Source organism: Chrysoperla carnea, chromosome 5 (genome assembly GCF_905475395.1).
Source record: "Chrysoperla carnea chromosome 5, inChrCarn1.1, whole genome shotgun sequence".
Classification (NCBI taxonomy): domain Eukaryota; kingdom Metazoa; phylum Arthropoda; class Insecta; order Neuroptera; family Chrysopidae; genus Chrysoperla; species Chrysoperla carnea.
In genome coordinates, this window is record NC_058341.1 from 4,261,225 (window position 1) to 4,288,563 (window position 27,339).

At 26.4% G+C, this 27,339-nt stretch overlaps 2 protein-coding genes across 2 annotated transcripts in view; one reads left to right on the top strand and one right to left on the bottom strand.

Annotated features, from left to right (window-relative positions):
* LOC123299838 (flotillin-2) overlaps positions 1-27,339 on the bottom strand; it is a 215,692-nt gene that overhangs the window by 115,554 nt on the left and 72,799 nt on the right. The gene's annotated exons all lie outside the window — the stretch shown is intronic.
* Positions 1,729-26,955, top strand: LOC123299832 (glucose dehydrogenase [FAD, quinone]-like). Its single transcript, XM_044882214.1, has 3 exons — positions 1,729-1,843; positions 24,564-25,710; positions 26,047-26,955. Exons 2-3 carry the CDS (start codon positions 24,711-24,713, stop codon positions 26,922-26,924), a joined length of 1,878 nt encoding a protein of 625 aa, XP_044738149.1. The 5' UTR covers positions 1,729-1,843; positions 24,564-24,710; the 3' UTR covers positions 26,925-26,955.

Consider the following 27,339-nt stretch of genomic DNA (forward strand, 5'->3'; position numbering starts at 1 on the left):
TTTGGTTTTTTTCAATTTATTTTACTCTAAATATCAGTTCATTAATTTAAATTTGTAAAATCGGTCTGCCCTATATCCTGAGAAGCGACGTTGACTAACTAAGGTTAGTATGATGTTTCTCAGGAAAAACTCGTTCGATTTGTTGCATGTGTTATAACACTATGAGAAATTGTGTAGTCAAAAATCAATTTTTTCTCGTTATGTCTGTCTATAAGCCAAGCGCCTCGATAGGGGACTGTATCAACTCATGATGACGGTGAGACGGGACATGCAAAAAAGCGCAGTCATCACTTAAAGTGAGTTAGGTATATCTAGACAGATAATGTACGGAAAAAATGATCTTGATTACATGGATTTTTCGCCTGTCTTATAGCCTGTGATATATTGGATTGGTTTCATTCTGGGGTAAGTCTACTTATAACTGGGTTGAAAAATTGCCTAATTTTTCTTTTTAAATTTTTTTTATTTTCTTTTTTAAATATATTATTTTAAATTTGTAAATTCGGTCTGCCCTAAATTCTGAGAAGCGACGTTGACTAACTAAGGTTAGTATGATGTTTCTCAGGGAAAACTCGTTCGATTTGTTGCATGTGTTATAACACTATGAGAAATTGTGTAGTCAAAAATCAATTTTTTCTCGTTATGTCTGTCTATAAGCCAAGCGCCTCGATAGGGGACTGTATCAACTCATGATGACGGTGAGACGGGACATGCAAAAAAGCGCAGTCATCACTTAAAGTGAGTTAGGTATATCTAGACAGATAATGTACGGAAAAAATGATCTTGATTACATGGATTTTTCGCCTGTGTTATAGCCTGTGATATTTTGGATTGGTTTCATTCTGGGGTAAGTCTACTTATAACTAGGTTGATATGGTTAATTCAAATGGACCTTCAGAAATATTTATGCATAAAGGTTATTGTAAATTAAGCAATTTTTATTTATGCCTTTTCTTTTTGAAATAATTGAACTTTTTTCCAGAGATATTTATGTTTTTTCTTTCTGGCATTTTAGGAATACCTGTCCTGTAATTATATTATGTGATGCCGAATTAAGGCTGATACTATTTAGGGATTGTGATTTTTTTTTATTAGGAAATGCGAGAATGTTATCCAATTTGTCATGTTCCGGTCATGACAAATTGGATAATTATCTATCTTTTTCTTCTGTTTAAATGTAACCGGATGCACTTAAACAGAAGGAAAAGATCGTGGATTAGGCCTATAGGGGATACCACGTAAAAAAAACGCGCTGATGTATCCTACCTCAATGGTAGTGTGGAAATGGATACAAAATTTGTTTTAACGATTCTCTGTTACAGAGGAAATTTTTGAATACAAATGACACTCTTGACTAAGAAAATATTACAGAATATTCTGTATTTATTAGAAAAAAATTCATTGAAAATTGAAAAGTACGAAGAAAGCGGAATATTGTAGAATGTTATGGAAATTTTGAGGAAAATTGATACCTCTGAAGATTTTACTAAATAGGGGATCGGACTAAATTTTTTTTATCATTTCAGATGAAGAATTCTCACTTTACGAATAGACAAGTGAAAATGTTTATTAGTATGCAAGATATGAACGTTTAAATTTCCTAACTAAACAAAGAGGAAGATACCCCTTAGTGATGGCATACGTGAGTATCGCCACAGAGATTATAGATGTATAAAACTTTGTTTTGCTATTACTTTTCAATTCAATCTTTGATTGCTAATAAATTCTTCGTTTTTTAAATTTTAATTTAGCTTTCAAATATTATCATGGTATCAAGTCTTGTTTCACATTTTTATGGGAAATATGGCCAATTTGATATCAGCATTATCCTCTATTTTAAAAGGTAAGTCATTTTTGTACGATAATAAAATGTCGGAAAATATTAAAAAGAAATAATTATATGAGAATTTAAAAACAAATGTAACAATTTATGTTTCAAAAAAAATATATTTGTTCACACGCTTCTTCTTATCGTGGTTGAATCTAATATCAAAACTCAGCTCACATGTTGTACTACAACTACAATTTTTAATTTTAAAACATATAGGTATGATTTCGCACGCATAAAAATTTAACTCAATGAATTATTTAAAAATAAAAATAAAAAAACTTTCTTCTATTCCATATTATACAAATTATTATAAAAACATAAAAATTAAATAATAATACCACTTACAAAAATAAATATACATAATTTTTAGGTTAAATTAATCTAATTATTTATAATAAATAAAACCATCTTTTTTTTAATATCTGTTATTTATTTAAATAATATTAAGAATTTTTGTTTTTATATTATATAATAATTTTTTCTTGTATTTTTATTTGATAAATATTATTACATAAAATTATTTAATAATTTTTTAATTATTTAATTTTGGTTTCCTATTATCCGGTGTCTCAAAATAGTAATAAGTACTAAATTTGAAATTATTCGAAAAAAAAGTCAAATTTTGTATTTTGGAATCTCAAAAACGTAAATAATACACATCTCTATAAATACTAAACTCAGAAAAAAAAAATGCAAAGAAGCTACTCTCATCAGATTTTTTTTCGAAGAACTAAAATAGCTTTGATCACATCTTTGCCTATTATTATGAAGTACGTGTTTTGTATCAAATATTAATAAATATTGCAAAATTAAAAAAAGGAAATATATAATAAATGAATTTTATAATTATTATATGATTTTAGTTCCGTAGTGAGTATCACTAATGTACTTATTATAGTTAGTTAACGCGTGGCGTACGTGCTAAATATCATATAAAAATTGAACAAAGATACTTTCAAATCAAAGCTAATGAAATAATAATACCTATGAGTGTATATGATGATGACTGAGTTTACCATTCAACGAAAATAAGAATGGATTTAAAAGAAAATACACAATCAATGTACAGAACGTTCATAAAATATTTAAGGATTTATTGTAATTATTTTGTCTAAAAATCAATTTAATTTATAATGATTTAACTTCTCGTTCTCTGGTTGTTGCTGTAAAGAACAGCTGATAATAAATCGTTATAAAGCATAGGATACAAAAAAATTAAACATTGTAGTAAATATAAAATCTACCTTCAATATTGTGTAAACTGTCAGTATATTTAAATATTCTTTAAAAAATAATATATATTTATTTCATTATACATTATTTACTTTACATTTATAGGTATTTTAAATAAAAAAATTATTTATATTTATAAGTGTATTTGATATAGCTGAACAGACTCAGAGATCTTTAACTCCAGAACAACTGAGTTTGAAGTTTAATATGATTATTAAAATATTTAAATAATTTTTTAACTTTGGATATCTATAAAAATAATAGTCACTTTCACTTTAAATCATAATACAATACTTAAGTCATTCCAAAAACACCTAGAGTGGCGTAATATTTAATTGTTTAATGTTTTATTCATAGATGAATAATTTGTTGGGTTAAAACCAAGGTCGTAAAATATTATTTCGGAACTTTTAAATTTTCTTGCGAAATGCCTCTTATCATCCTTGAAAATCCCATAATATTTGTGTTACAGCAATAAAAAAAATGAATTTTTAGAAATTTCCAAAATTAAAAATCTAAATTTGTCTTGGTGCTTGTACTACCTTAAAATTGAAAAACTATTTCATATACATATGAAATATGGTGGAAGCGATGAGAAAAAATCAGGTCATGCTTATCAAAATTGGGATTTGGGTCTTTAACCTGCAAGATTTGATTACAGACACTGGGACAGGTAAAACTAAAAAGAATTTTAGAAGAAAACATTTTCTCGTTTTTTAGAACTTCCAGCCAATCAAAAGTTCTCATTTGTTATTCAAACACCTCATTCGCAAAGTTCTGCTTCATTTTAGTTAACACTGAAAGATTTTTCTTTCGAAACGGAATATGTTTTGTTTATATTCGAATACAAAACTGTGTATGAATTAAATAAATCATCAAATTTCAATAAAAATAACATTTTAAAATGATTCTTCAAATCTAATCGATTAAATCTCCTACATTTATGATAAATGTATATCTAATCTAAAATAATTAGAAAAAAAATTAGTAATTTGTATACAATTTCCGGTCATAAATACTAGAAAATTACATGCAATATTCTTTGTTTAATATATGAAGTAAGTTATATAGTTTGAATTAAATAAATAAAAAATACTATAATTCAAACAGGAAATATTTTCACATGAATTCTATATTTAAGAAAAATTTAGCTAAATTTAATAATATATCTTCCCAGGAATAAAGAATCGAAAAATTGTTGGATCGAATAAAACATAGGTAAATATCACTATTTACACGTGAGAGCGCAAATTATCTTGGATATATTATATAGTATGTATTATATACATGTATTGTGTATATTTTAAATTTATACGTTACATATATTATATATTTGTTTGTTTATGTTTCTTTATCTTTATGATGTAAAAAAAACGAATATGTAAGCAACACTGTCTATACATGGTATTTCAACAATTAACTAAGTCAATTGTTTGTTTTCACTTGTTTAACTTGAATATTTACATTGATTTTTTGAAAGTTGCTAAAAAAAACAGCAAACGAATGAAAAAAACCACAAGATTCTTTTAAGAACAATAATGCAAATATTTAAAACGGATAATAACTGACTATTATATGTGTAATTATAAAATAAAATATTTATATACTAGAGTGATACCCACCCGCTTCGCTGGGTTTAAAAGTAAAGATTGATAAAGATTGGTCCCGCTTATCGCCTTTCTATAACACTCGACATAATGGTAAGGATTGTTTTATACAGGTAAAATATATGTATGGTTTTCTATTTTTTTAAACGTGTATAAGTCGTAATTATTTATTGAGTGTATCAGAAAAGATGGCTGTGGAATTTTATATTGACTATTTTTATAGAAATATGTAATTTATGCAAATGTCAAATTAAATTAATTTTTAATTTTTTTATTAAAATATTTTTATAAATTATATCTCATGTGTTATTCTGAAGTATGAGCTATATTGCTGTACAGTTTCATTAAAAACCATTCGCCAGTTTTAGCGCGAAAGCGTAACAAACAAACAAACAAACATGCTCACTTTCGCATTTATAATATATAGATATTTAAATTGTTGACATAAAATGTATTTAAAATAAGATGAATATTATACAAATAAATATATAAAAAAAATTAGAAAATTTTTAATTAGAAAGGTCAATGAGTATCTAATGCAATAAGTAATGAAAGTACTTACTGACTACTGAATTACTTCTTACTAAGTTACCGACTGCAATCATTCAATTAAATTATAAGAAAAGTGTATTGTATTATAAAAAATATATTTATTATGTGATATCTTGTGATTTGTGACATCTTTTTATAAAATAAATAATTAATTTTGAACTTAAAAGGAATTTATTTTTTAAATAAAACAATTATAAATAATTTTATTTCTAATAAATTCTTGTTGCTATTTTGGGAACATTAACTTTTCTTTTATGACAATTTAGAAGGTAAATTTTTGTGCCTCATTTAAAGGTTTCTGCTCTTTCACGACCTCTCGGCCAAACTTTACCGGATTTGAATGAAATTTTTTTTGAAACCCACTAATTTTGGGTCATATTTTTCATTTTTTGTGGTGGTTATTCGTTTACATTAGCCGTTATGGCGAATTTGGAAACCATGATACTGTATTTTCAAAAGTATTGGAGATACATTAAATTTGACCAAAAATATGAAAAGACTGACCCAAAATTAGTGGAATTCCATGCTTGATTGATCCAAATTGAATAAAATTTGCGAATGGTACAGCAAAATCAAATTTTGTGGATTTTTATGACGTCATAAAGTTCAAAAAATCAATTTTTTAGATAACTGGGGCAAATTTGATCGTATTTGAGTGAATCTTTTTTTGAAACCCACTATAACACAACTTTTATTTTCAGAAAAAAAAACACAACCTCTTCATTTTGAAAGCAAAACAATAAAATCAAGATCTAACTAAGATCTGCTTTATTAAAACCATAACAAAAATTTCAAATTTAGTATAAGATATATACATACTGTGTGGATCCAATAGACCTATTCAAGTAGGTATAGAATGCGTGAAAAATTAGTTAAATGATCGTAACAAATTTTTAATAAAAACTAACTTAACACTCATACAAAAGTAATTAAATACGTGACGATATTGTTTATATTACTTTTGTATTTAGAAATTAAATTTGGTACATATTGTGAATACCATAAGAATTTTTGACATTTCATCATCAACAAAAATAAAAAAAACACTGTTTTTAGAAAATATTAATTTAGCGTTACATGATAGGTGTTAAAAATTTTAATATCAATTTTGTTATATTGATTTTATTTTTACACAAATTTCCCATAATTTGATTTGATATTAGTTTTACAACAGATGTTTGACGTTATTTAAAATGTTTAAATTTATTTAAACAAAACACTTGAACAAATTTTTCAAAATATATCTGGTTTTCTTAGTCATGCAAGATAAGCCTTTGTACATTATTTTCGTCGTTTCAATAGGTAAAGAAAAAATAGATAGAAACTTTTTCAAACCGTCCCCAAAATTTTCTTCCAATCGTTATAATCAAAAGCTCTCCCGGCCACAGCATTTTTTAACTGATGGTTTTCAAGTTACAGGCGATTAAAGCTACACAATTATTATATTTATCGTATATGACTACCGTCTTAATACCTAATGTAGTCATATACTATAGCTATAATATTTGTGTAGCTTATCGCCTGTAGCTCGAAAACTACTCATTAAAAAATTTTGTGGCCATGAGAACTTAAAACATTCAGAACTTAAAACAGGATATTTTCAACTCGAGATTATATACCTTCGAAAGGTATTATTAGAGTTTAGTAATTTCCGTGTAATACAAACCGGAAAACACAGTATATTTAAATAAAATATGGTATTAGCTTATAAATTGTAAATAATAAACATTTTTATCAAAAAATTAATAAATAATGTAAATTAATATAGAATAAAGAATATTGTACGATTTAATTTAATATAAATATTTACAATACAAAACTTTTATGCAAATTAAAAATAATACCTATATAGATTAACATTATTATATTATTTAAGTATTTATATTAAAAGTGAAATTCATTTATTATATTTATATATCATTTTAATCTAAACTTTATTGTGCAGTTCAATTTTAATTCACTTTTATTTTTAATTATTTTCATTTATCATCTTTTGAAAAATGATTGGAACAATTGTACAGCTTAATATTTGTATTTACAATAGAATGGAATTGAATTTAAAATATGAATTCATTGATACAAAATCACTCAAGTTAAATAAACAAAATCATTACTTGTATGAAAGAGATTGATTTTAGTTTAAAGTCATTTTATTGATGGAAAATAAACTACTTAGTTGGAATATATAATCGTGTAAATAAAGTGAATCGATAAATTCAGAAAACATTTAGACTTCCTCGCCAAATTAACGTGATATTTGTATATTAAATCGGAAATTATAGCCGGAAGATTAATCAAATTTGAAGACTAATAATAATAATTATAGCATTATAGCACGCGTTTCAACTTTTAAAGTTATTCTTTCATCTAAATGTAATAATTATTATTCAAAATTGATTGACTATATGTGTTTAAAAATAATGTATTTTATTATTAAAAACTTGCTAATGGCTAATGCGGAAATAAAACAAAATATATCTAATGATTATATAATTAAAGATTGGGTATTAAAACAAAAAAAAACATCTTCAATTTGGTATTTATAATAATTTTTTATCATATTTTATTCGTAAATTATCTTTTTATAATAATCTCTGATTGTTACATCATACCTAGTGTCATTCATATAGTTAAATAAATTAGAAAAGAAGTTTCTGATAAAACATTTCCTGTATTAAGGACGTTCCCAAAAGATCACGATTTCTAAGAATCATCTTTAAATCGCGTAAAGGAAACTTTTATAAATATTCCACAAGTTTTAAGCTTTAAAATCATACTAAAATTAAGAACTTTGCATAAAAAGGAAAAACTTTTTCTTTGGTAATAACACTGACTTTGATAATTAATTTCTCCCAAAACGTTCAGAGAATCGATATGAATTTTTCACAAGTAGTATAAAAAGATGATTTATTGATAAACGATTCATTGGTATCGAAATATCTCAATAAAATTTTAAATAAAATGAAATTACAATTTCCCTGACTGTTATTGGAAAAAAAATTGCCTCGGACAGACAAACCTTTGTTTATAAAAAGAAATGGTTTTATTTTGATTTTGCTTTATTTTAAAAATATAAAAATTCCATCATGACTTTCTTTCTGTATTTCTATAGCAAAAATATTTATGACAAAATAAAAACAAGAATATTATAAAGTATGACTTCATATTATTATTATTATTATTATTGTAGATTGGAGTCAGACAGACGCACGTCTTTATTTAAAACATATTTATAAAATTATTGTTGTATTTACACACATGACAGGACTTGAAGAGGTGAGGGCGTTCTATATTTTAATAATTTTAAAAGTGAAATATTATAACTTTTATTATTATTATTATAATTTTCATTGTAAATAATAAATAGAAAAATAATAAAAGATTGTTTATTGTTTTGATTTATGGATATTCTTTAGAAAATAAAAGTATAATTGTGTATCTGCGTATTGAAAGAAAAACTTTTTTATATAAGAAATCTTGAAAATGTTTTATGTTATGCTTGTCTTCAATCAAGGTGAAAAAATGTATAAAGTCAATGTTAGATTTATTGTATTTAGTTCGTTTTTATTTAGGATTTAGAAAATTTATAAAAATCAGAGAAACAGGATTTTGGTGATCTAATTTAAAATCAGAAAAGACAGAAAATAAATAGATTCATGTCAAAAACGTAGCAGAAATATAAAAAGCCCCAAAAAAAAAGAAACTAGATTCGAACCATACGGAAAAGAACATTTACGCCAATATTTCAAACCCGTCAGGAGATTCTTGATTTAAAAGCTTTGAAAGAGTGTCGGAACATTAGACTTGATTGAAGCTTTAGTAGGAATTGGAATATCAAGGCTGGATTGTGCAATTCTAGCCTTACGTTGATTCTATCGTCAAAAGGGCAAGACAAAAGGCAAAGCAAAAACATGAGCTCTAAAAACTTATTCAAATTAAGTTTAAAGCTAGAATAGAATTATTCCTGTAAAGTAATAAGCTTGCAATCCAAAGTGAAAGTAGCATCAGTGACGATTAATTTTTCTTATAAATTTGATTAAAAAATATTAAGCTTCTTTATTTTACCATTTTCCAAGACCTTGAATAAGGTCACTAATCAAGATAATTGAATGTATATGAATGGTGTTAGAATGACATTTGTATTTCATTATTGTAGGTATTAAGATGATTAATTACAACAATTCAAGTAAATATTTATCAAAATAAAGCATATATTATTACGGTATTGTTTAAACTTAATACACTTACCACTTTATTTCAGTGTTTTTTTTTAGATCAATTACATAAACAACAATTGTTTTATTGTTTAGTTGGGTATGTGAAAAATAAAATTAATTATAGTAATTAAATGCTTATATTATGTACATAATTCAATTAATTTTAAAGATAAACCTACAACAAAATTTATTTACATGGTCTAATTTAAAAACCAAAATGTAATTCTAACACTATATTATGTTTAATATAATCGCCTGACTGGTAGACAATTCACAGCAAAAACCCACTCAAAGAATATAATAAGCTAAGGTTATCAGTTCAGCAGTTGTTGGGCGTACATGATAGTTTCATGATAATGTGAACGAAAACAAAAATATAGCCATGTTACTCATTTACGAACTCAATCTCACTTTTTACGTCCTGATCCCGCTATAAAAATTTCGGCATGATATTTCTTTTCGTTTTTGAGTTATCGTGTTTACAGACACACAGACAGCCAAACAGACAACCGGAAATGGAATCTTTAGGTGATTTTATGAACACCCATATAAAAATTTGTTCGTAGCATCAATATTTTTAAGTGTTACAAACTTGAGACTAAACTTAGTATACCTTGATATATTTCATACACATGGTATAAAAAAAAGTATATTTTGTAAAAGATTTCCATACTTTTATCTAATAAAAATATTAACCATTAGGACAGTGAAGATGACCCACTTTTAAATTCGAAAATTATACATATTATAAAATAATTTGAAACTATTACAAAACACCTAAAAGTATAAATATTTATAAACAAACAAAAAATAACATAAAATTATATATTATTATTGTTTTTTTTACATAAACACTATGTATATAATTAGAATTAAATTAATAAAATTAAATCGTAATGTAGGTAGACTTTGTGTATGTATTGAACATCCATAATTGTAAAACAAAATATGAAATTACATTCCAATATCCAAAAATATGAATACAAAAAAATTAGGAATTATACAATACGAATATTTAATGATAGTTGCGAAATAATATTTGAAAGTGATTTTGAACTGAATCAGAGCAGTGATATCATACCTACGTGTAAATTCTGGCGTATAGTATTTAAATTATGTACATTTTGCCGTAATAATATTCTCAGTGAAGTTAATCTTTTTATAAACATTAATTTCTAAAAAGTGTTATTCTATCTCTTAAAGTTTAGGATCTGAATTGGCTATTAAAGCAACCCAGAGAACTACGTCCAATCTGATGGCAGAACATAATTCCCCCCATCAAACAACTACAACTGTAGTTCAATTATTGAAGTGAAAACTTCTTTAGCGGCGTTGTACACTTTTTTTGTAATGGGTAAAAAATGTTAAACTCGCGACAGGGTTACGTGTCCTGATCGAAAAAGCGTAAGACTATGTCACAGTCAGTACACCGGCTCTCGCCCGATCACTGAAGTTAAGCAACATTGGGTACAATCAGTACTTGGATGGGTGACCGCTTGGGAACACTGTGTGCGGTTGCCTTTTTATTAAAAATATAATTTTTTTTGGTTTTTTTTTTAAGTGAAGGCTTCTTTAGCGGCGTTATACACTTTTTTTTGTAATGGGTAAAAAATGTTCGTTCATGAAATTTTCATGTTTGTGTAGGATAGCGCAATAAATAAATACTGTATTCTACCACATAAATGATAGTACTTTTATACTGATAATTAAAGCAATTCATGCAAAATTATTCCCTGGCCATTCCAAAATATCAAAAATGCACAACGTTAATATTCAAGTTTTCACTTCTGCCGGCACTCCCGGAGTGCAACCCGTCATTTTTAACGAGTAGTTTTCGAGCTACAGGCGATAAGCTACACATATATTATAGTTATAGTATATGACTACATTAGGTATTAAGACATTACATTTAGGTGTATAAATTAAAATGAGCCACTCTGTATAAACGCCACTCTGAAACAACGAAAAGTTATATTGGCAATAGTACCTTTGCTCTAAAGAGTTAATAATAAAGAGAAATCAGTAATTAAAATAATCAGTTATGAAACGACAGAGTGTAGTCTTTTGGAAGTCTTGGACACATAAGAATAACGGGGCACTTTTTTTTTTGTAAAAATTCATATGAATGCTAGATTAAGATCGTACTTCATTTTCTATGTCTAAGGTCTCGTCATTACTGACATACAGAAAAGACACAGGCTGACTCATTGTATCAGCTTGTGATGAGTTAAAAAAATAACTCATTTTTAAAATAATTTGTGAATTTAATTTACTCTTGATAAGTTTTTCGTCTTAATTAGTTAAATAATACAATTCTTCTTATAATTGTTACCCAAAATATATAAAAGTTTTCGAACTGCGGAAGTTGGTAGCGAGCTAAAAGTAAGTAATATTTCAAACATCCAATTAAAATATTTGAAATTCTTTAGAATGATAGATTATTAATTTATTATTATTTTTGGAAATAATAAATTGTTGTCCATAAATCTCGTACTACCAGTAATACGATATTTATTTCCTATATATTATAAAAGTAACTTAAGTAAGTAAATGTAAGTAAGCTACGTGACTAACTAAGATAATATAACAGATATAATATAAATCGGAAGTAATGTATTAATAACAAATATAAATAAATATTATATAATAAATAAATAAATATATAAATAATTAAACATCTTATAAAATTGCATTCAATAATATAGTGTAACTGTGCAAAGAATTATTATATATGTATTTTATTATTAATATTAATATAGGTATATACACACGAGCTAAGGTATTCGTTGTGTGCGTAGTCATGGTAGGGACAATAAAATCAATGCCAGCGCTTCCAGTGAAAAATTTTGGCGATAAAGGAGGCTGTTATGGCTAATTTGCAGTTCTTTACATGTTAATGTTATAGAAAATGTCAAATAAAATTATTGTAAAACACGAATTAATTAAACTTAATGCATTAAAAATTGTGAAAATAAGAAATCAAATTGAACAAATATTATTTTTCAAATGTAAATTATCATAATTATTTATTTAAATTTGTGAGACAATAATATTAAATTTTCAATGTAAGTCTTAAATGCAATCCATACAATTATATATGCATCCATACAATTCTATAATTAAAGTAGTGTATCGTTACCATGGAAACGAAACTCACGCACGGAGCGAATAGTGAAGCTATTATATGTAAAGCTATACAGCACAGGTATCAGCGCATACAGTTTATACAATACCTATGAAAGAAAGAAAAAAAGTGAAAGGTGTTTTTGTATGTATTTTTAATAAGTAATACTTATTAATAAAGAAATGTTGACATATACCGTGTGTTTACTATGGAAAAAAAAAACAGTAGCGAAAATAACCATAAATATGAATTCCTCTCAGAAATTATAACAAGTGAAATTTACTAAATTTTAAAAATTCCCTACAAAACAGGATTCAAATTTCGAACTGTCTTTATTCATATTCGTATCCCTAAAGAACTCATCATCCTCTGACGTAATTTAAAGATAGTCACAAATTAACTTCCTTGACCAAAATTCACTGATGATTCCTAATTGTCCAGTATATTTATCAAACTTTGTAACGAATTTATTTAGAATTTATATAAATACTAATGTACTGATTAATTGACGTTTTAGTTTTGTCTCGATTTTTCTAGAATAATTAGCACTCAAAAGTCGCCAAAATTTAGTTCCTTTGATTTGCCGACAAATATTGCCAACGAAATTGCTTCAAATCGATTCGAAAATTATTATGGAATTTTGAACGATATTTCAGAAACTAAGCATTTAATCAATAAATAAACCTGATTTTTAAATTTTTTTTGTCAAAATTAATTTATGTTTCTTAGTTTTATCGAAATTGGAAACGAAATTTTTTTCTCGATTTTTCAAACCCTTAGAAAAAATCGGAAAAATCACAAACAAGTTTTTGTTTCAGAATTTGATGAATCTCAGTTTATTGGGTAATTTTAACCCAAAAAATACAAATATCGGGTTTATTTAAAGATTAAATGCATGGTTTGTGAAATATCGTTCAAAATCCCATAAAAAAGATGAATTTTCGAATCGATAAAGGTAAAGTTTTTTTTTTTGCATTTACAGAATCGGTGAAAAATTTTCTTTATGATGAAAATTTTTTTGAAGCCAATCACCGATGAACATTCACCGTACTTCGGACCCTTAAAAATGTCGGACCCTTAAAAACCTACAGAGATTTTTTTACAAAGTAAACACCACGTATAATTTCCTACTAAAAACACTTCTACATAATAAAAAAACCATCTCCTAAGTTATTTTGATGAAGATTTTTAAATTAACTATAACTCTTGTCTTAAAACTGTTTGCTTATGAATAATACGATAGTGTCGTTGGCGTGTCTATATGTTAATTATACACCTAGTGTGGGGTTTATCGCAGCACAGCGCAGTTTTTTTTTAATTTGCACATTCGGATGTCGTCAGGAAGTGAATAATAATAAAGAAACAAAACATAATTTTTATTGTAACGCATCGTTAAATCACTGTTAGAGAACATAAGATTCATATTCCTCTTCCATATCTCCATGGTAGTGGCGGGCGGCTACACTGACTGACTAACTACCTTCAGCAAGAGTACCTAGTGCTTTACTAAAGTATACAGTTGTTAGTCTGGTGTAAAAGATATCTTTTAGTATTGTTTTTTGTATGTTATAGTCATCAGTTCGCCAATTATTTTCATTATCTAGTCTATTTTGTATTGAGTTACTTGTGCATTGAAAAATTTTAATTTTTTTTTACTTTCTTTTGCAGTGGAAAAGTGTGAAAAAGTGAATTTTTTTTTTGTAGTGTGGAAATTTTTTTGTGATTTTTTTCTTTATTTTGATAATTTTTTGTTTGTGAAAATGGATGTGAAATTTATTTATGCAGGTAAATTAAAACTTGTTGAAAGAAAAGTTTTTTCTCATGTCAAGGTCGAATGGATTTAAAGAGCCATTAATTTCTGGCCTAGTTTAATTGATATTATAATTAATTTGAATTTAAGGATAGACTTATGAGTACTTCATATTCACGGGAAAACCGAAATAATTTTTGAGTATTTTCTAGAAAGAAGGAAAATAAGAATGAACCGCATTGATAGCATCAAATATTTTTTTCCCGTTTTTCGGACCTTTAAACTGTTTTGTCCGTTTGTAGATTTTACGCCAGTATTTTTTTGTAGGTCTTACGAAATCTACTTTGATAGTTTCGACTAAAACTTCTAAAACGGAAATTGTACGTAATCTGATGTTAGAATAATCTTAGAATTTATTCAATTATCATTACAGAATCGGCAAAATTGTAGCTGATCACAAAATGAAGAACCAATTTTTCAATTTGTAAGATTTGAAAAAAGTTTCCCACCTTTCAACCTTTTATGCGGCAGAAACACGAAAATAAGGCTTGTCGTTATCTCATGGTCTGTGACCAAACTTAAATACACGAATTTCAATAGTTCGAGAAACCATCTGTATTGAAAACCTCTAAGTAAGCTAAAGTTTCGACTGTTTCACTTTTATGGCTCTATAGGTCGAAGGTTTGAGTTTCCATTTCATTGGAGCTACGTGTATAAATTAAATGTAAAAAACAGAAAGTCTAAAATAATGGGTAGTATTTTAAAACTAATCAAATGGAACTCAAAGTTTTTAAATTTCAATAACTGTTATCTATTCTTATCATATATATAAGATAATCAATTATTTCAAGACAAGCAGCTTTTACCTGATTTGTCTAATTGAATGAATAAACTGTGAAAGTGCTGAGAAGAACAAACAAAATGAATTTATAATTTTAGAACATATTAACTTCTCCGGGCTTCTATAGTAAAAAAAAAAAGAAGCAGGATTGCATAATAGAAAATTTAATCTAAATAAAGGAAAGTAAAAGGCTAGCCTAATACCCTAAATTCGATTATATAACAAATTTTTAAATAAATAAACAAAAAATGTACTAAATTAAAATCAAATAATAATAATAATAATAATAATATTATTAAATAATAATCGAAAAATTATAAATAATTTATGAGTTAAAAATACTTCTTCAATATCTTTAAGCAGGTTTTTTTATTAATCGTATTTTTTGTTAAAGATTTTATTAAAAGAGAAAGTTTTATCTACACACATTACATATGATCCAATGGTTATTAATAATTATTATATAATAGCATTATGGCCTTCTGTTATTTGGTAATATCAGTTTAAAATAATATATAAATAAAAACTTGGTAACCAAACACACTTTTTGGTTTATAAGCGATGCGATGATGTAATATAAGTGTTTTTGGATAAAGTATATTAAATTATATGGACGGTGAAATCGGTGGTTGCTTGGTCTGACCATAACGTGGTTTATGGTTACTTGTGGGTATTCTTTGAATTCGAAATTTTATCTGGGAAAGTGTAATAAATTTAAGATGTATTTTGGTAACTCATTGTATCATGGATATAAGAGGTTATTGTCAAGGTCACGTCTAATAAATTTTACTTTTGTGAAAAGGATAAAAATTTTCGTCAGCATCATTTGCTTAAGAATTCGAATATAAACCTTATAACCGGTATTTTTTTAGAGACATGACTTAGAATTTGACATTATCGTGCATTAAAGTCTCCATTATATAACATATCCATTAAAATTGAATTGAAATATCATTTAAAATGGTCAGTTAAGGATGTATGAGCATGGTAGTGGGGGCACAAATTTAAAAATAGATATTTTTAATTTTGATGATAAATTTATATTATTACTTGACGATATAAGACGAAAAGTAAGAATAAAATTTTTCGATAACTGGCTTAATTTTCAAAATATCGAAAATTGAAAATTTTGTTTAATTATTTAGCTTTCGATATTTCGAAAACCAAGACACATATCGAAAAATTTTATTCTTATTTTTCGTCTACATTCATGAAGTTATAACAAAATTCATCATCAAAGTTGAAAATAAGATAAAAATAATTTCAACCCTTAATCTACCCTGCTCTTACATCCCTTATATGGACGGTGACACTTAGTTTTTTTCTTTTCTAATTCATTGCTAATATGTTTACTTTCTATTAAAAAGTTTTTTTTAAATTTGTTTTCATTCATTCCAAATGAAAATTATCAAAAACTTCCAAAATATGTCGTTTTTTGAGATTCCTCCATAAGAGCCAATGTATTTTATATCGATTTTTAATGACTTTTTTCTTAAAAATTTGCACGGATACCTAAGCTGAAATTTTAACCACATATTCTTTGAGTAAAAGACTACCTACAAACAAATTTTGAGCCTTTAAATCAAACATTGTTGTCATGCTCATACATCCTTAAGTGGTGAAATTGACACAGTGAATATTGGGCGATTGGACTATAAACTTGTTACAATAAACTACTTAACTTTTAATGAATTCTCATACCTATCATAAGTAAGTTTTTTCATTAATGATTGCTTAATAAATAAAGATACTACCTTGAAGGTAATTTTATGAAAAGAATTTCAAATATTACATAAATTTTATGATAATTAAACATTGAATAATTTTTTTTAAATTCAAATGTTAATTATCTATTATTTCATCACTTAAAAAGTTAAAAAAAAAACATTATTTTTGATTGAAGTTTAAAAGTTAGAATTATATAATTGAATTTAGTATTGTTTAAAAATTTAGAATTATGAAATATCTTTATACCATGTATATGAAATATTACAAAGTATACTAAGTTTAGTCCCAAGTGGTATTTTAACCATTAACTCAATTAATATAATTTCCTACATCAAATACATTCTTCACTAAAAATTATATATACTCAGTAATTGAAAATATCCCAAGTAATATCTAGTCAAAATAGTTTTACTTTAATAAATATATTAAAGTAACTATTTTTAATTGAACATTACAATTTTAATTATATTAAGATTAAATAATAGATTAAAATAAGAAATATATAAAGAAAATGATTAAATCAATATATAATCAATATATTGTTATATTTATACTTCCGGTATTGAAAATAAAATAGTACATGGACGGATGAACATAAATATTAATAACATTACATTGCACTTAACAACAAAATCATAATAATTAATTAAAATATATTGATTTTAAATTAAAAAATTATGTATGTACGTACAGTGAAATTGAAAACAATTTATTAACGGAATCGAATGGAAAAATTCCTTTTTTTTTGTACAAAACATAACAAGCTATTTCCTTATTAGCAATTAAAAATTTTATTAATCGAACTCTTCCGATTCAGTTGAATATGTGCGGACAAATTCAACTAAATCTTTTAGGGGATCGGAATAAATATTTTTTATCACTTCAAGTGAAGAACTCTGACTGGACGTGCAGAAAATTGAAGTTGGTTTTGAAAAATCTTGGAGATGCAACCTTTGAATGCAATCTTTAATTGCTTATAACTTCTTCGTTTTTTAATTAATTTTAATTTCATTTTCAAATTTTGTCATGACATCAACAAGTCTAGTTTTACATATTTATGGGTAATATGGCCAATTCAGAATCAGGATTATTCTCGCAAAAAACACTTTTTAAAAAATGGTAACAATTCAAATAAATTTCGTATAATAATTCTTGATTTAATTGATTAAATATGCAAATTACTCTTATTATTATTATAAAAATTAGCTTCTGAATCTTAATTAATGATTAGGATTAACGAAAAATAGAAACGTGATTGAATTTAATAAAATCTTAAATATTCTGTTTTATTTCCTAATAAAATTTTGATAAATTCAATTTATTGAATTAAAACCATAATTACATTTTAATTGCACTTTAATTCTTTGTTTTTTTTTTTTTTAGTAAATATAGATAAATAAAATTAATTTTATTAAGTCTTATTTTTGTTTAAATCGTTTTTTAAATCAATCAATTGTAAAAGTTACTTTCAATTTTTTTGTATTTTTCAAATATTTTAAGTTTTAATGAAAAAATTAAAACAAAATAATATTTACACGTATCGAATAAAAGAAAAAAACAAATAATTTGATTTAATATAATTAATTTGAGTGAATTTACAATATTTTTATAAAATAGTTATTTTTTATGAAATAAAATTCATTTTCTACAACTTAATACAATTACAGCCAAACCTGGGTAAGTGAGAGTAATAGCCAGGACCCGTCATTATAACCTCTCAAAACCTCTATTCACGAGAAACAGAAACCTCTGTAAGAGAGAGTCGTTTTTCCCTCATGGACCTCCGTAAGTAAGACTGCTACTTATCTATACGTCTATGAGTGACAGTCGAGGTTTATTGTTATTGTTATTGCTGTGTACTTCGGTCAGACAGAAACGCTACTTATGTACCTGCATTAGCGAGAAACTCGGGTTAGTGAGAATCTCTATAAGCGAGAATGAGATTATGTTCCCCTGAAATCTCGCTTATCCAGGTTTGACTGTGATATGAATTTTTCACAAATGAAGCATAAAAAGATGATTAATTGATAAATCAAATTTCAATTTTTTTGAATCATATTCATTTTTTTGATATCCCAATACCTTAAGGATGTATCAGCATGACAACAATGTTTGATTTAAAGGCTCAAAATTTGTTTGTAGGTAGTCTTTTACTCAAAGAATATGTGGTTAAAATTTCAGCTTAGTTATCCGTGCAAATTTTTAAGAAAAAAGTCATTAAAAATCGATATAAAATACATTGGCTCTTATGGAGGAATCTCAAAAAACAACATATTTTGGAAGTTTTTGATAATTTTCATTTGGAGTGAATGAAAACAAATTAAAAAAAACTTTTTAATAGAAAGTAAAGATATTAGCAATGAATTAGAAAAGAAAAAAACTAAGTGTCACCGTCCATATAAGGGATGTAAGAGCAGGGTAGATTAAGGGTTGAAATTATTTTTATCTTATTTTCAACTTTGATGATGAATTTTGTTATAACTTCATGAATGTAGACGAAAAATAAGAATAAAATTTTTCGATATGTGTCTTGGTTTTCGAAATATCGAAAGCTAAATAATTAAACAAAATTTTCGATATCTTGAAAATTAAGCCAGATATCGAAAAATTTTATTCTTACTTTTCGTCTTATATCGTCAAGTAATAATATAAATTTATCATCAAAATTGAAAATATCTATTTTTAAATTTGTGCCCCCACTACCATGCTCATACATCCTTAAGAAGACAGAAATTTTTAAAAAGATGGACTAAAATTTCCAAAATATTTATTTATAGAACCCTCCTGAATTATTAAATAGTAAAAATTAATAAATAATATTGTAAACAAATCACAAGAATACTTCTTTCATGTAATACAATACTTAAGTATTTCTTTATACTTTCTCTGAACAAACAACTTTTGTCTGTCATACTGTAGGTAGGTATAAAGTCAAGGAAAATTACTTAAGTATAGCTAACAAGTAAAGTTATGAAGTACGACTGACTGCAATACTGATGTTTATTTATCGGAAGTATTTGTGTACTTACATGGAATATAAGTAACATACATTTTAATATTACTTACATTGATAGTTGTTACTTAACTTAAGATATCTTTTATGTGACCAAATGACCAATCAATTATTATTATGTACGTTTTTATTTATTATTAATTATATATTATTCATTACATTCTTTTATTACATCATTACAGTTATCATTTGTTTTAAATGTAAAAATATGTTTTTATTAATTTATGATTATTGAAATCTAGTAATATTATCATGGCTGTTATCACAACTAGCTGTAAGTTTCGAAATTTTATAGAACATTGTGTCTGAAATTTTTCGATATCTGCCTTGGTTTTCGAAAAATCGAAAGCTTAATAATTTAAAAAAACTTGCAATTTTCGATGTTTTGAAAACTACTTCTGGTGATTTAATAAAATTAAATTATTCGTTGTGTGCGTAGTCATGGTAGGGACAATAAAATCGATGCCAGCGCTTCCAGTGAAAAATTTTGGCGTTAAAGGGGGCTGTTATGACTAATTTGCAGTTCTTTACATATTAATGTTATAGAAATGTCAAATTAAAATTATTGTAAAACACGAATTAATTAAACTTAATGCATTAAAAATTGTGAAAATAAGAAATCAAATTGCACAAATATTATTTTTCAAATGTAAATTATCATAATTATTTATTTAAATTTGTGAGACAATAATATCAAATTTTCAATGTAAGTCTTAAATGCAATCCATACAACTATATATGCATCCATACAATTCTATAATTAAAGTAGTGTATCGTTACCATGGAAACGAAACTCACGCACGGAGCGAATAGCAAGAAATAGGAGTATTTTTAGCGATATTAGTCAAAAATTGATCAATTATGATTATGATAAAATTAAATTAATACCATATTATTGACAAAAAACAAATATGAAATTAAAAAGTATTTATTTTTGATTTAAGTGAAATTTTTTTTGAAAATAAATAAAATTTTGTATATACTTATTTTTTTGACACGTTCATGCAACAAGAAGTAGGTATTATTCATCTATAAGTACTTAATGTTGGTATTAATAATAATAATAAATATGTTTAAAAGTTCTTTTTAAAATAATAAATTTCATTTTTATTACTTTAAATATAAACAAAGTGCTGTTTACTTTAAGTTTAATTACATATTTATTTGAAATCAGTTGTTAAATAACTTATAATTTTAACGTATAATGTTTGTTGACTTTTTTTTATAAAATTAAAAGTATTAAAAGTAAATACATTTTTATGATCAAATATGTATTTATTGTGTTTAAACAAAAATTAAAAAAACATGTTACTAAACGACTTAACTGTATTTGAATAGGAAGTAGAAATTAAGAGACTTTAAAATTAAGATGCTTATTCGTTGTGTGCGTAGTCATGGTAGGGACAATAAAATCGATGCCAGCGATTCCAGTGAAAAATTTTGGCGTTAAAGGGGGCTGTTATTACTAATTTGCAGTTATTTACATGTTAATGTTATAGAAATATCAAATTAAAATTATTGAAAAACACGAATTAATTAAACTTAATGCATTAAAAATTGTGAAAATAAGAAATCAAATTGCACAAATATTATTTTTCAAATGTAAATTATCATAATTATTTATTTAAATTTGAGAGACAATAATATTAAATTTTCAATGTAAGTCTTAAATGCAATCCATACAATTATATATGCATCCATACAATTCTATAATTAAAGTAGTGTATCGCTACCACGGAAACGAAACTCACGCACGGAGAGAATATCGGTCTGAAAAAACGTACCAGGGCATTTGTTGGACACTATGAATACATTTTCTTATTCAGAACATTTATTCTTCTTAAACTATTTTCTAATTTTAAAAACAGAAAACGATTTGTTTTGAAATGAAAATGAAACTGTTATTTTTATTATCTAATTTCTATTTTTCTTTTTAATTATATGCATTAGTTTCTTTTATAACTCAGTAGTAAATAAAATGTTAAAGTCAAATCGTAATAAAATCCTATATAATTTGTAACGGATGTATGCGTTGCTTACAACTGAACAGAAGGTTAAATTGATGGTTACAAACTAAAAACTATAATCGAAATTTTTTGATTTAATATTTAGTTTTATAAAAAAGAATATTAACTTGCCATTTCACTATTTATATACAATTTGTTTATAAAAAATTCAATCATAACAAGTGATTCAGAGAAAAATTTTCAAGTAAAATTCCTGCTCGGAGATGGGTACTATTTTATAGTATGTTTGGACTTAACTTTAAATCTGAAGGTTGTTTAATTGGGTACAAAAAATATATTGTGCTTACAAATTGATTTTTAAGCCTTCTCGAAAGTCAAGGACAAATTCAAGACAACATTGTATTTGATCACTTATTATTGAGAACAGGTTTTTTTAGGTTTGTGCACTGTTTATGACTGCCTTATCGATTGCTTAACTTTAAAAGTGACTTTCTTAATAGTTAAAACTAATTTTTAACTAAACACACTGTATATTGTATGTATAAATATATCAATAAAAATTAATAATGCAGTTTGCAAAAAAACCTATTTATAATTAATATATTTATTGAATGGAAATAGTAAAAAGTAGTAGCTTTAAGGTTCTTGTACTCAGAAATGAATACAATTAGTTATGTATGAATGGAGCATTATTGGATCATGGTCATATTTTATACATGAACTTGCAGTTCAGGTCAATAAATTCAATACTTATTATTTACTAATTAATTATTTATTAATTACTTATTCATTATTACTTAATTTTTCTTTTATTTATCATTTCCATTCATTAATTTCTTAGATTTTAATTTCTATATATTTATCGATTACAAGGACTTTTTCATAAGAAATTTCTTATGAGATTCTATATTTATTATTTATTTACTAATTATTTATCCCTTATTATACCATGTATATATGAAATATATCAAGGTATGCTTAGTTTAGTCCCAAGTTTGTAACGTTTAAAAATATTGATGCTACTTTCATTTTGTAAGTACTTGTATGTATTTAAAATTGAAGTTACCCAGCGAAGTGGGTGGATAACTGCTAGTTTAAAATAAAAATCTGATTTTTAATTGTCGCTTGTAATAACTAGTAATTTTATTGTTTTGAATTTCAACATGATAGTTATTATTGTAACAAGTGAAATGTGAAAATTGACACTTATACTACTCTTGTAAGTGTAATGAGAAAATCGCATGTATTATTCCCATTGTAATAGAACATATTAAAACAATAATATTTCACATTTTAAAATAATAATTGTAGGTACAATAATTTTTATGTAAACATTGAAATTTTAATTTTAATGAATTTTATACATAACATTTACTTAAGGTAGTACTATCGGTAATAGATTTTATATACAGAATTTAATCAAACTTGGCACAGTTGTCCATTATTATATCATAATTAACCAGTTAAATTTTTAGGGGCCTTAAAAAGTACCTGCTTATAAAAGGCATTAATGAGAACGCATATACACGATTTAAAGATGATTTTTTGGGAACGTCCTTAAACTCCCACAGTAGTTTTTCCTTAAACTCCAATAATAATATTATTTGGCTGTTAAATTTTTAACCAACTGAATCATTTAGATAAAAACCTATTCTCTTGCATTGCCTCAATTTTTTTTTTATACAATAATAAAAATGTTTAAAAGGTTTTTTTTTGTTGCTTTTAAAATAAATAGTTAATAGACAAAGTAATTCTTTTGTATTATTGCATTGAACAATTTATACAGTTGTAAAAAAAGTACTCTTTGTGTATGGCATTAGGTTGGTTCAGCTCATTATGTTTTATTAAGAAAGAATTGGTACTTGGAATTATAAAATAGAATTATTATTACCTTTAATTATCATTTTAAAATGTATATACTTTCTTATACATTTATATGAAAAGGTATCAAAATAACGGCAATGTATGCTTTTTGGAATTTTCAATGATATGGCAACAAGAATAAAGCTAAGAAAGCCTTGTTGTAGATTAAATTTAACCTAACGAAGCCTTTGATGATAGTTAAAAATCAATCGGATTTGCGGTTTACACTTCTAGGAGTTGAAGGTTCAAGGTTTTCTACGTTCAAATTCAAAACCCACAAAATTAGCATTGTAATATCTTCAAATATATGAATTAAACACTGAAATAGACCTGATTTTTATAGTTTTTGGGTAAAAATGACACATGACAATGAAAAAATTATTTCCACTTAAAATTTTGATGATTTTTCATTCACAAATTTGTCCAGAGGCATACCTCTTAAAAAAAAATGGGCAAAAAATTTGCATCCGATATGATTTTGTTTAAAATACAGAACAGAAAAACTTTTTCGGATTCCAAAAATCATAAAAATTTGTATCATTTTTCTAACTTATTTGGATCCAACGAGAACGGTCAAGGTAGTTAAAAAGAGACCCGATTTAGGATTATTGAGATAATAGGCCCCCAATGCAAAAATTAATTTGGAATTTCTCTCCATACAGTTTTCTAAAATCATTTGGGGCTTCGTTTAGTTTAGTAAATTTTAAAACTATATATTAGTCAATTAATTAGATATATGTGAAAATTTATTTGAATAATGTCTAAAAAAAATACATCTATAATCTAAAAAGTAAAGCCACAAAAAGATTAAAATTTTGTTTCTTTTTTTTGTTTCAGAAAGTTTATCAATTGGTTCCGCAAATTAACGCAATCAATATATTATGTTAATGAAATGTATAACAATCAATTTCATCAATATATTTCAACAAACACGACCTCCTGACAACAAATCTAAATATGACAACAATCTAAAATCCACAAAAAATGGTTTTGGAAGTTTTATTTGTGACAACAGCACTAAAAACAATTGGTTTAGTGGGTTCATCACTATGGTTAATTCCTCTATTATTGGCTGGCCTAACATATTATAAATACGATACTTTAGATCCCGAATCAAAACCGATAAATCGACAGCAACTATATCCAGAATATGATTTTGTAGTTGTGGGTGGAGGTTCCGCTGGAGCGGTTGTAGCAAATCGTCTAACAGAGATTCCACAATGGCAAGTATTATTACTGGAAGCGGGTCCCGATGAAAATGAAATTAGTGATGTTCCATCTTTATCGGCGTATTTACAACTTAGTAAATTAGATTGGCAATACAAGACAGAACCCACAGGACGTGCTTGTTTAGGAATGAAACATGGACGTTGTAACTGGCCAAGGGGGAAAGTTTTGGGTGGATCAAGTGTTTTAAATTACATGATTTACGTTCGAGGGAACAGACATGATTATGATCATTGGGAAAGTCTAGGTAATCCTGGATGGGGCTACGAAGATGTGCTTCGATATTTTATAAAAAGTGAAGATAATCGAAATCCGTATCTAAGTCGTACAAAATACCATGGTCGTGGAGGATATTTAACGGTACAAGAATCACCATGGCGTACTCCTCTGGTTGTTGCTTTTGTTCAAGCAGGCACAGAAATTGGATATCAAAATCGTGATATTAATGGAGCCGAACAAACTGGATTTATGATAGCGCAGGGAACAATTCGACGAGGAAGTCGATGTAGTACGGCGAAAGCATTTATACGTCCGGTACGGCTGAGGAAAAATTTGCATGTGGCATTAAATTCACATGTGATTAAACTGTTGGTAAATCCTTTTACGATGCGAGCGTATGGCGTAGAATTTGTACGAAATGGAAAACGGCAAATTGTTATGGCCAGGAAAGAGGTGATTTTATCAGCGGGTGCGTTAAATACACCACAGATTTTAATGTTATCTGGTATTGGACCGAAGGAACATTTACAAAAATTAGGTAAGCGAAAATTTTTTGTTAATATTATATAATAAATTTTTGAGAAAAAATTGATGAAATCTCAACTCAAGGAACAAAAAAATTAGCACCAAAGACAGCAGAAATAAATCAATAGTTCAATCATCCTGCCTGTCCGTTTATCAACACGGTAACTCAAAAACGAAAAGAGGTCTCAAGCTGATATTTTTATAGCGCGCTTAGAACGTAAAAAGTCAAATCAATAAGTCTATTCATGGTCTTTCAACAACTAAGGACTAAGGAACGAATTCCTATTCATAGTCCTCAAATTTTTCTAAAATCTTGAAATAAAATTCTAATGATTTTTTAATTTTTTAGGAATACCAGTGATTCAAAATCTTCGTGTAGGTGATAATTTACAAGATCACGTCGGCGCAGGAGGAATCACATTTTTAATCAACAAACCAGTATCCATTGTACAAACTCGTTACCAGTCAACACCCGTAACTATGGAATACATTTTAAATCAGCGAGGTCCAATGACCACTTTGGGTGGAGTTGAAGGAATCGCCTTTGTAAATACAATATACTCAAATATCTCAGGAACATGGCCAGATATACAATTTCATATGGCACCGGCGAGCATTAATTCCGATGCTGGAGTACGTGTGCGTAAAATTTTAGGGATAACAGATGAGTTATATCATAAAGTTTACAAACCAATAGCGAACAAGGATTCATGGACAATTATGCCATTATTATTACGACCTAGATCACGGGGAACTGTACGCTTGCGCAGTACAAATCCATTTCATTACCCCTTATTCGACGCGAATTACTTCGATGATCCTCACGATGTAAAAACATTGGTCGAAGGCATAAAAATTGCACTACAAGTCAGTAACGCCAAAGTATTTCGACAATTTGGAAGTCGATTACATAATATTCCATTACCAAATTGTGGTCATTTACAATTTGGTTCCGATGAATATTGGGAATGTCATGTACGGACAATTTCAATGACTATTTATCATCCGGTGGGAACATGTAAAATGGGTCCAAGTTGGGATGATGAAGCGGTTGTTGATCCACGATTACGGGTGTATGGAATTGAAGGATTGCGGGTCATAGACGCAAGTATTATGCCGACAATATCGAGTGGGAATACAAATGCTCCGACGATTATGATCGGAGAAAAAGGTGCTGATATGATTAAAGAAGATTGGTTACGAAAATTAAAACGACGGACTAGTTAAGGTTTTGTTTTAGTGTGTGAAATAAATTCAGTGGAGCAAAACTTCTTTTTTAGCTTCTTTTAAGAAATTTATGTTTTAGAGCAAACAACAGATATTTCAAACAAAAGTTGTATCTATTTAGTAACAATAAATTTATGTTTTGAGCAAACAAAAGATATTTCAAAGAAAAGTAATAGCTTTACAAAAGGAAAATTTTTTCCCCACATGGCAAAAAATAGAAATTGGAAATTGACAAAAAAACTCTTCTCTGATAAAATTTATTGGAATTATTTCTAATTAATGAACAAATTAGAATATTAAATCGAAATCAAAATATTTTTGAAACAACTTTTGTTTGAAACATTATTTTTTGTTATGTGTTAAAAGTTAAAAACTGAACCGAATTCTAGTTAAATTAAAACATTTAAGCAATCTG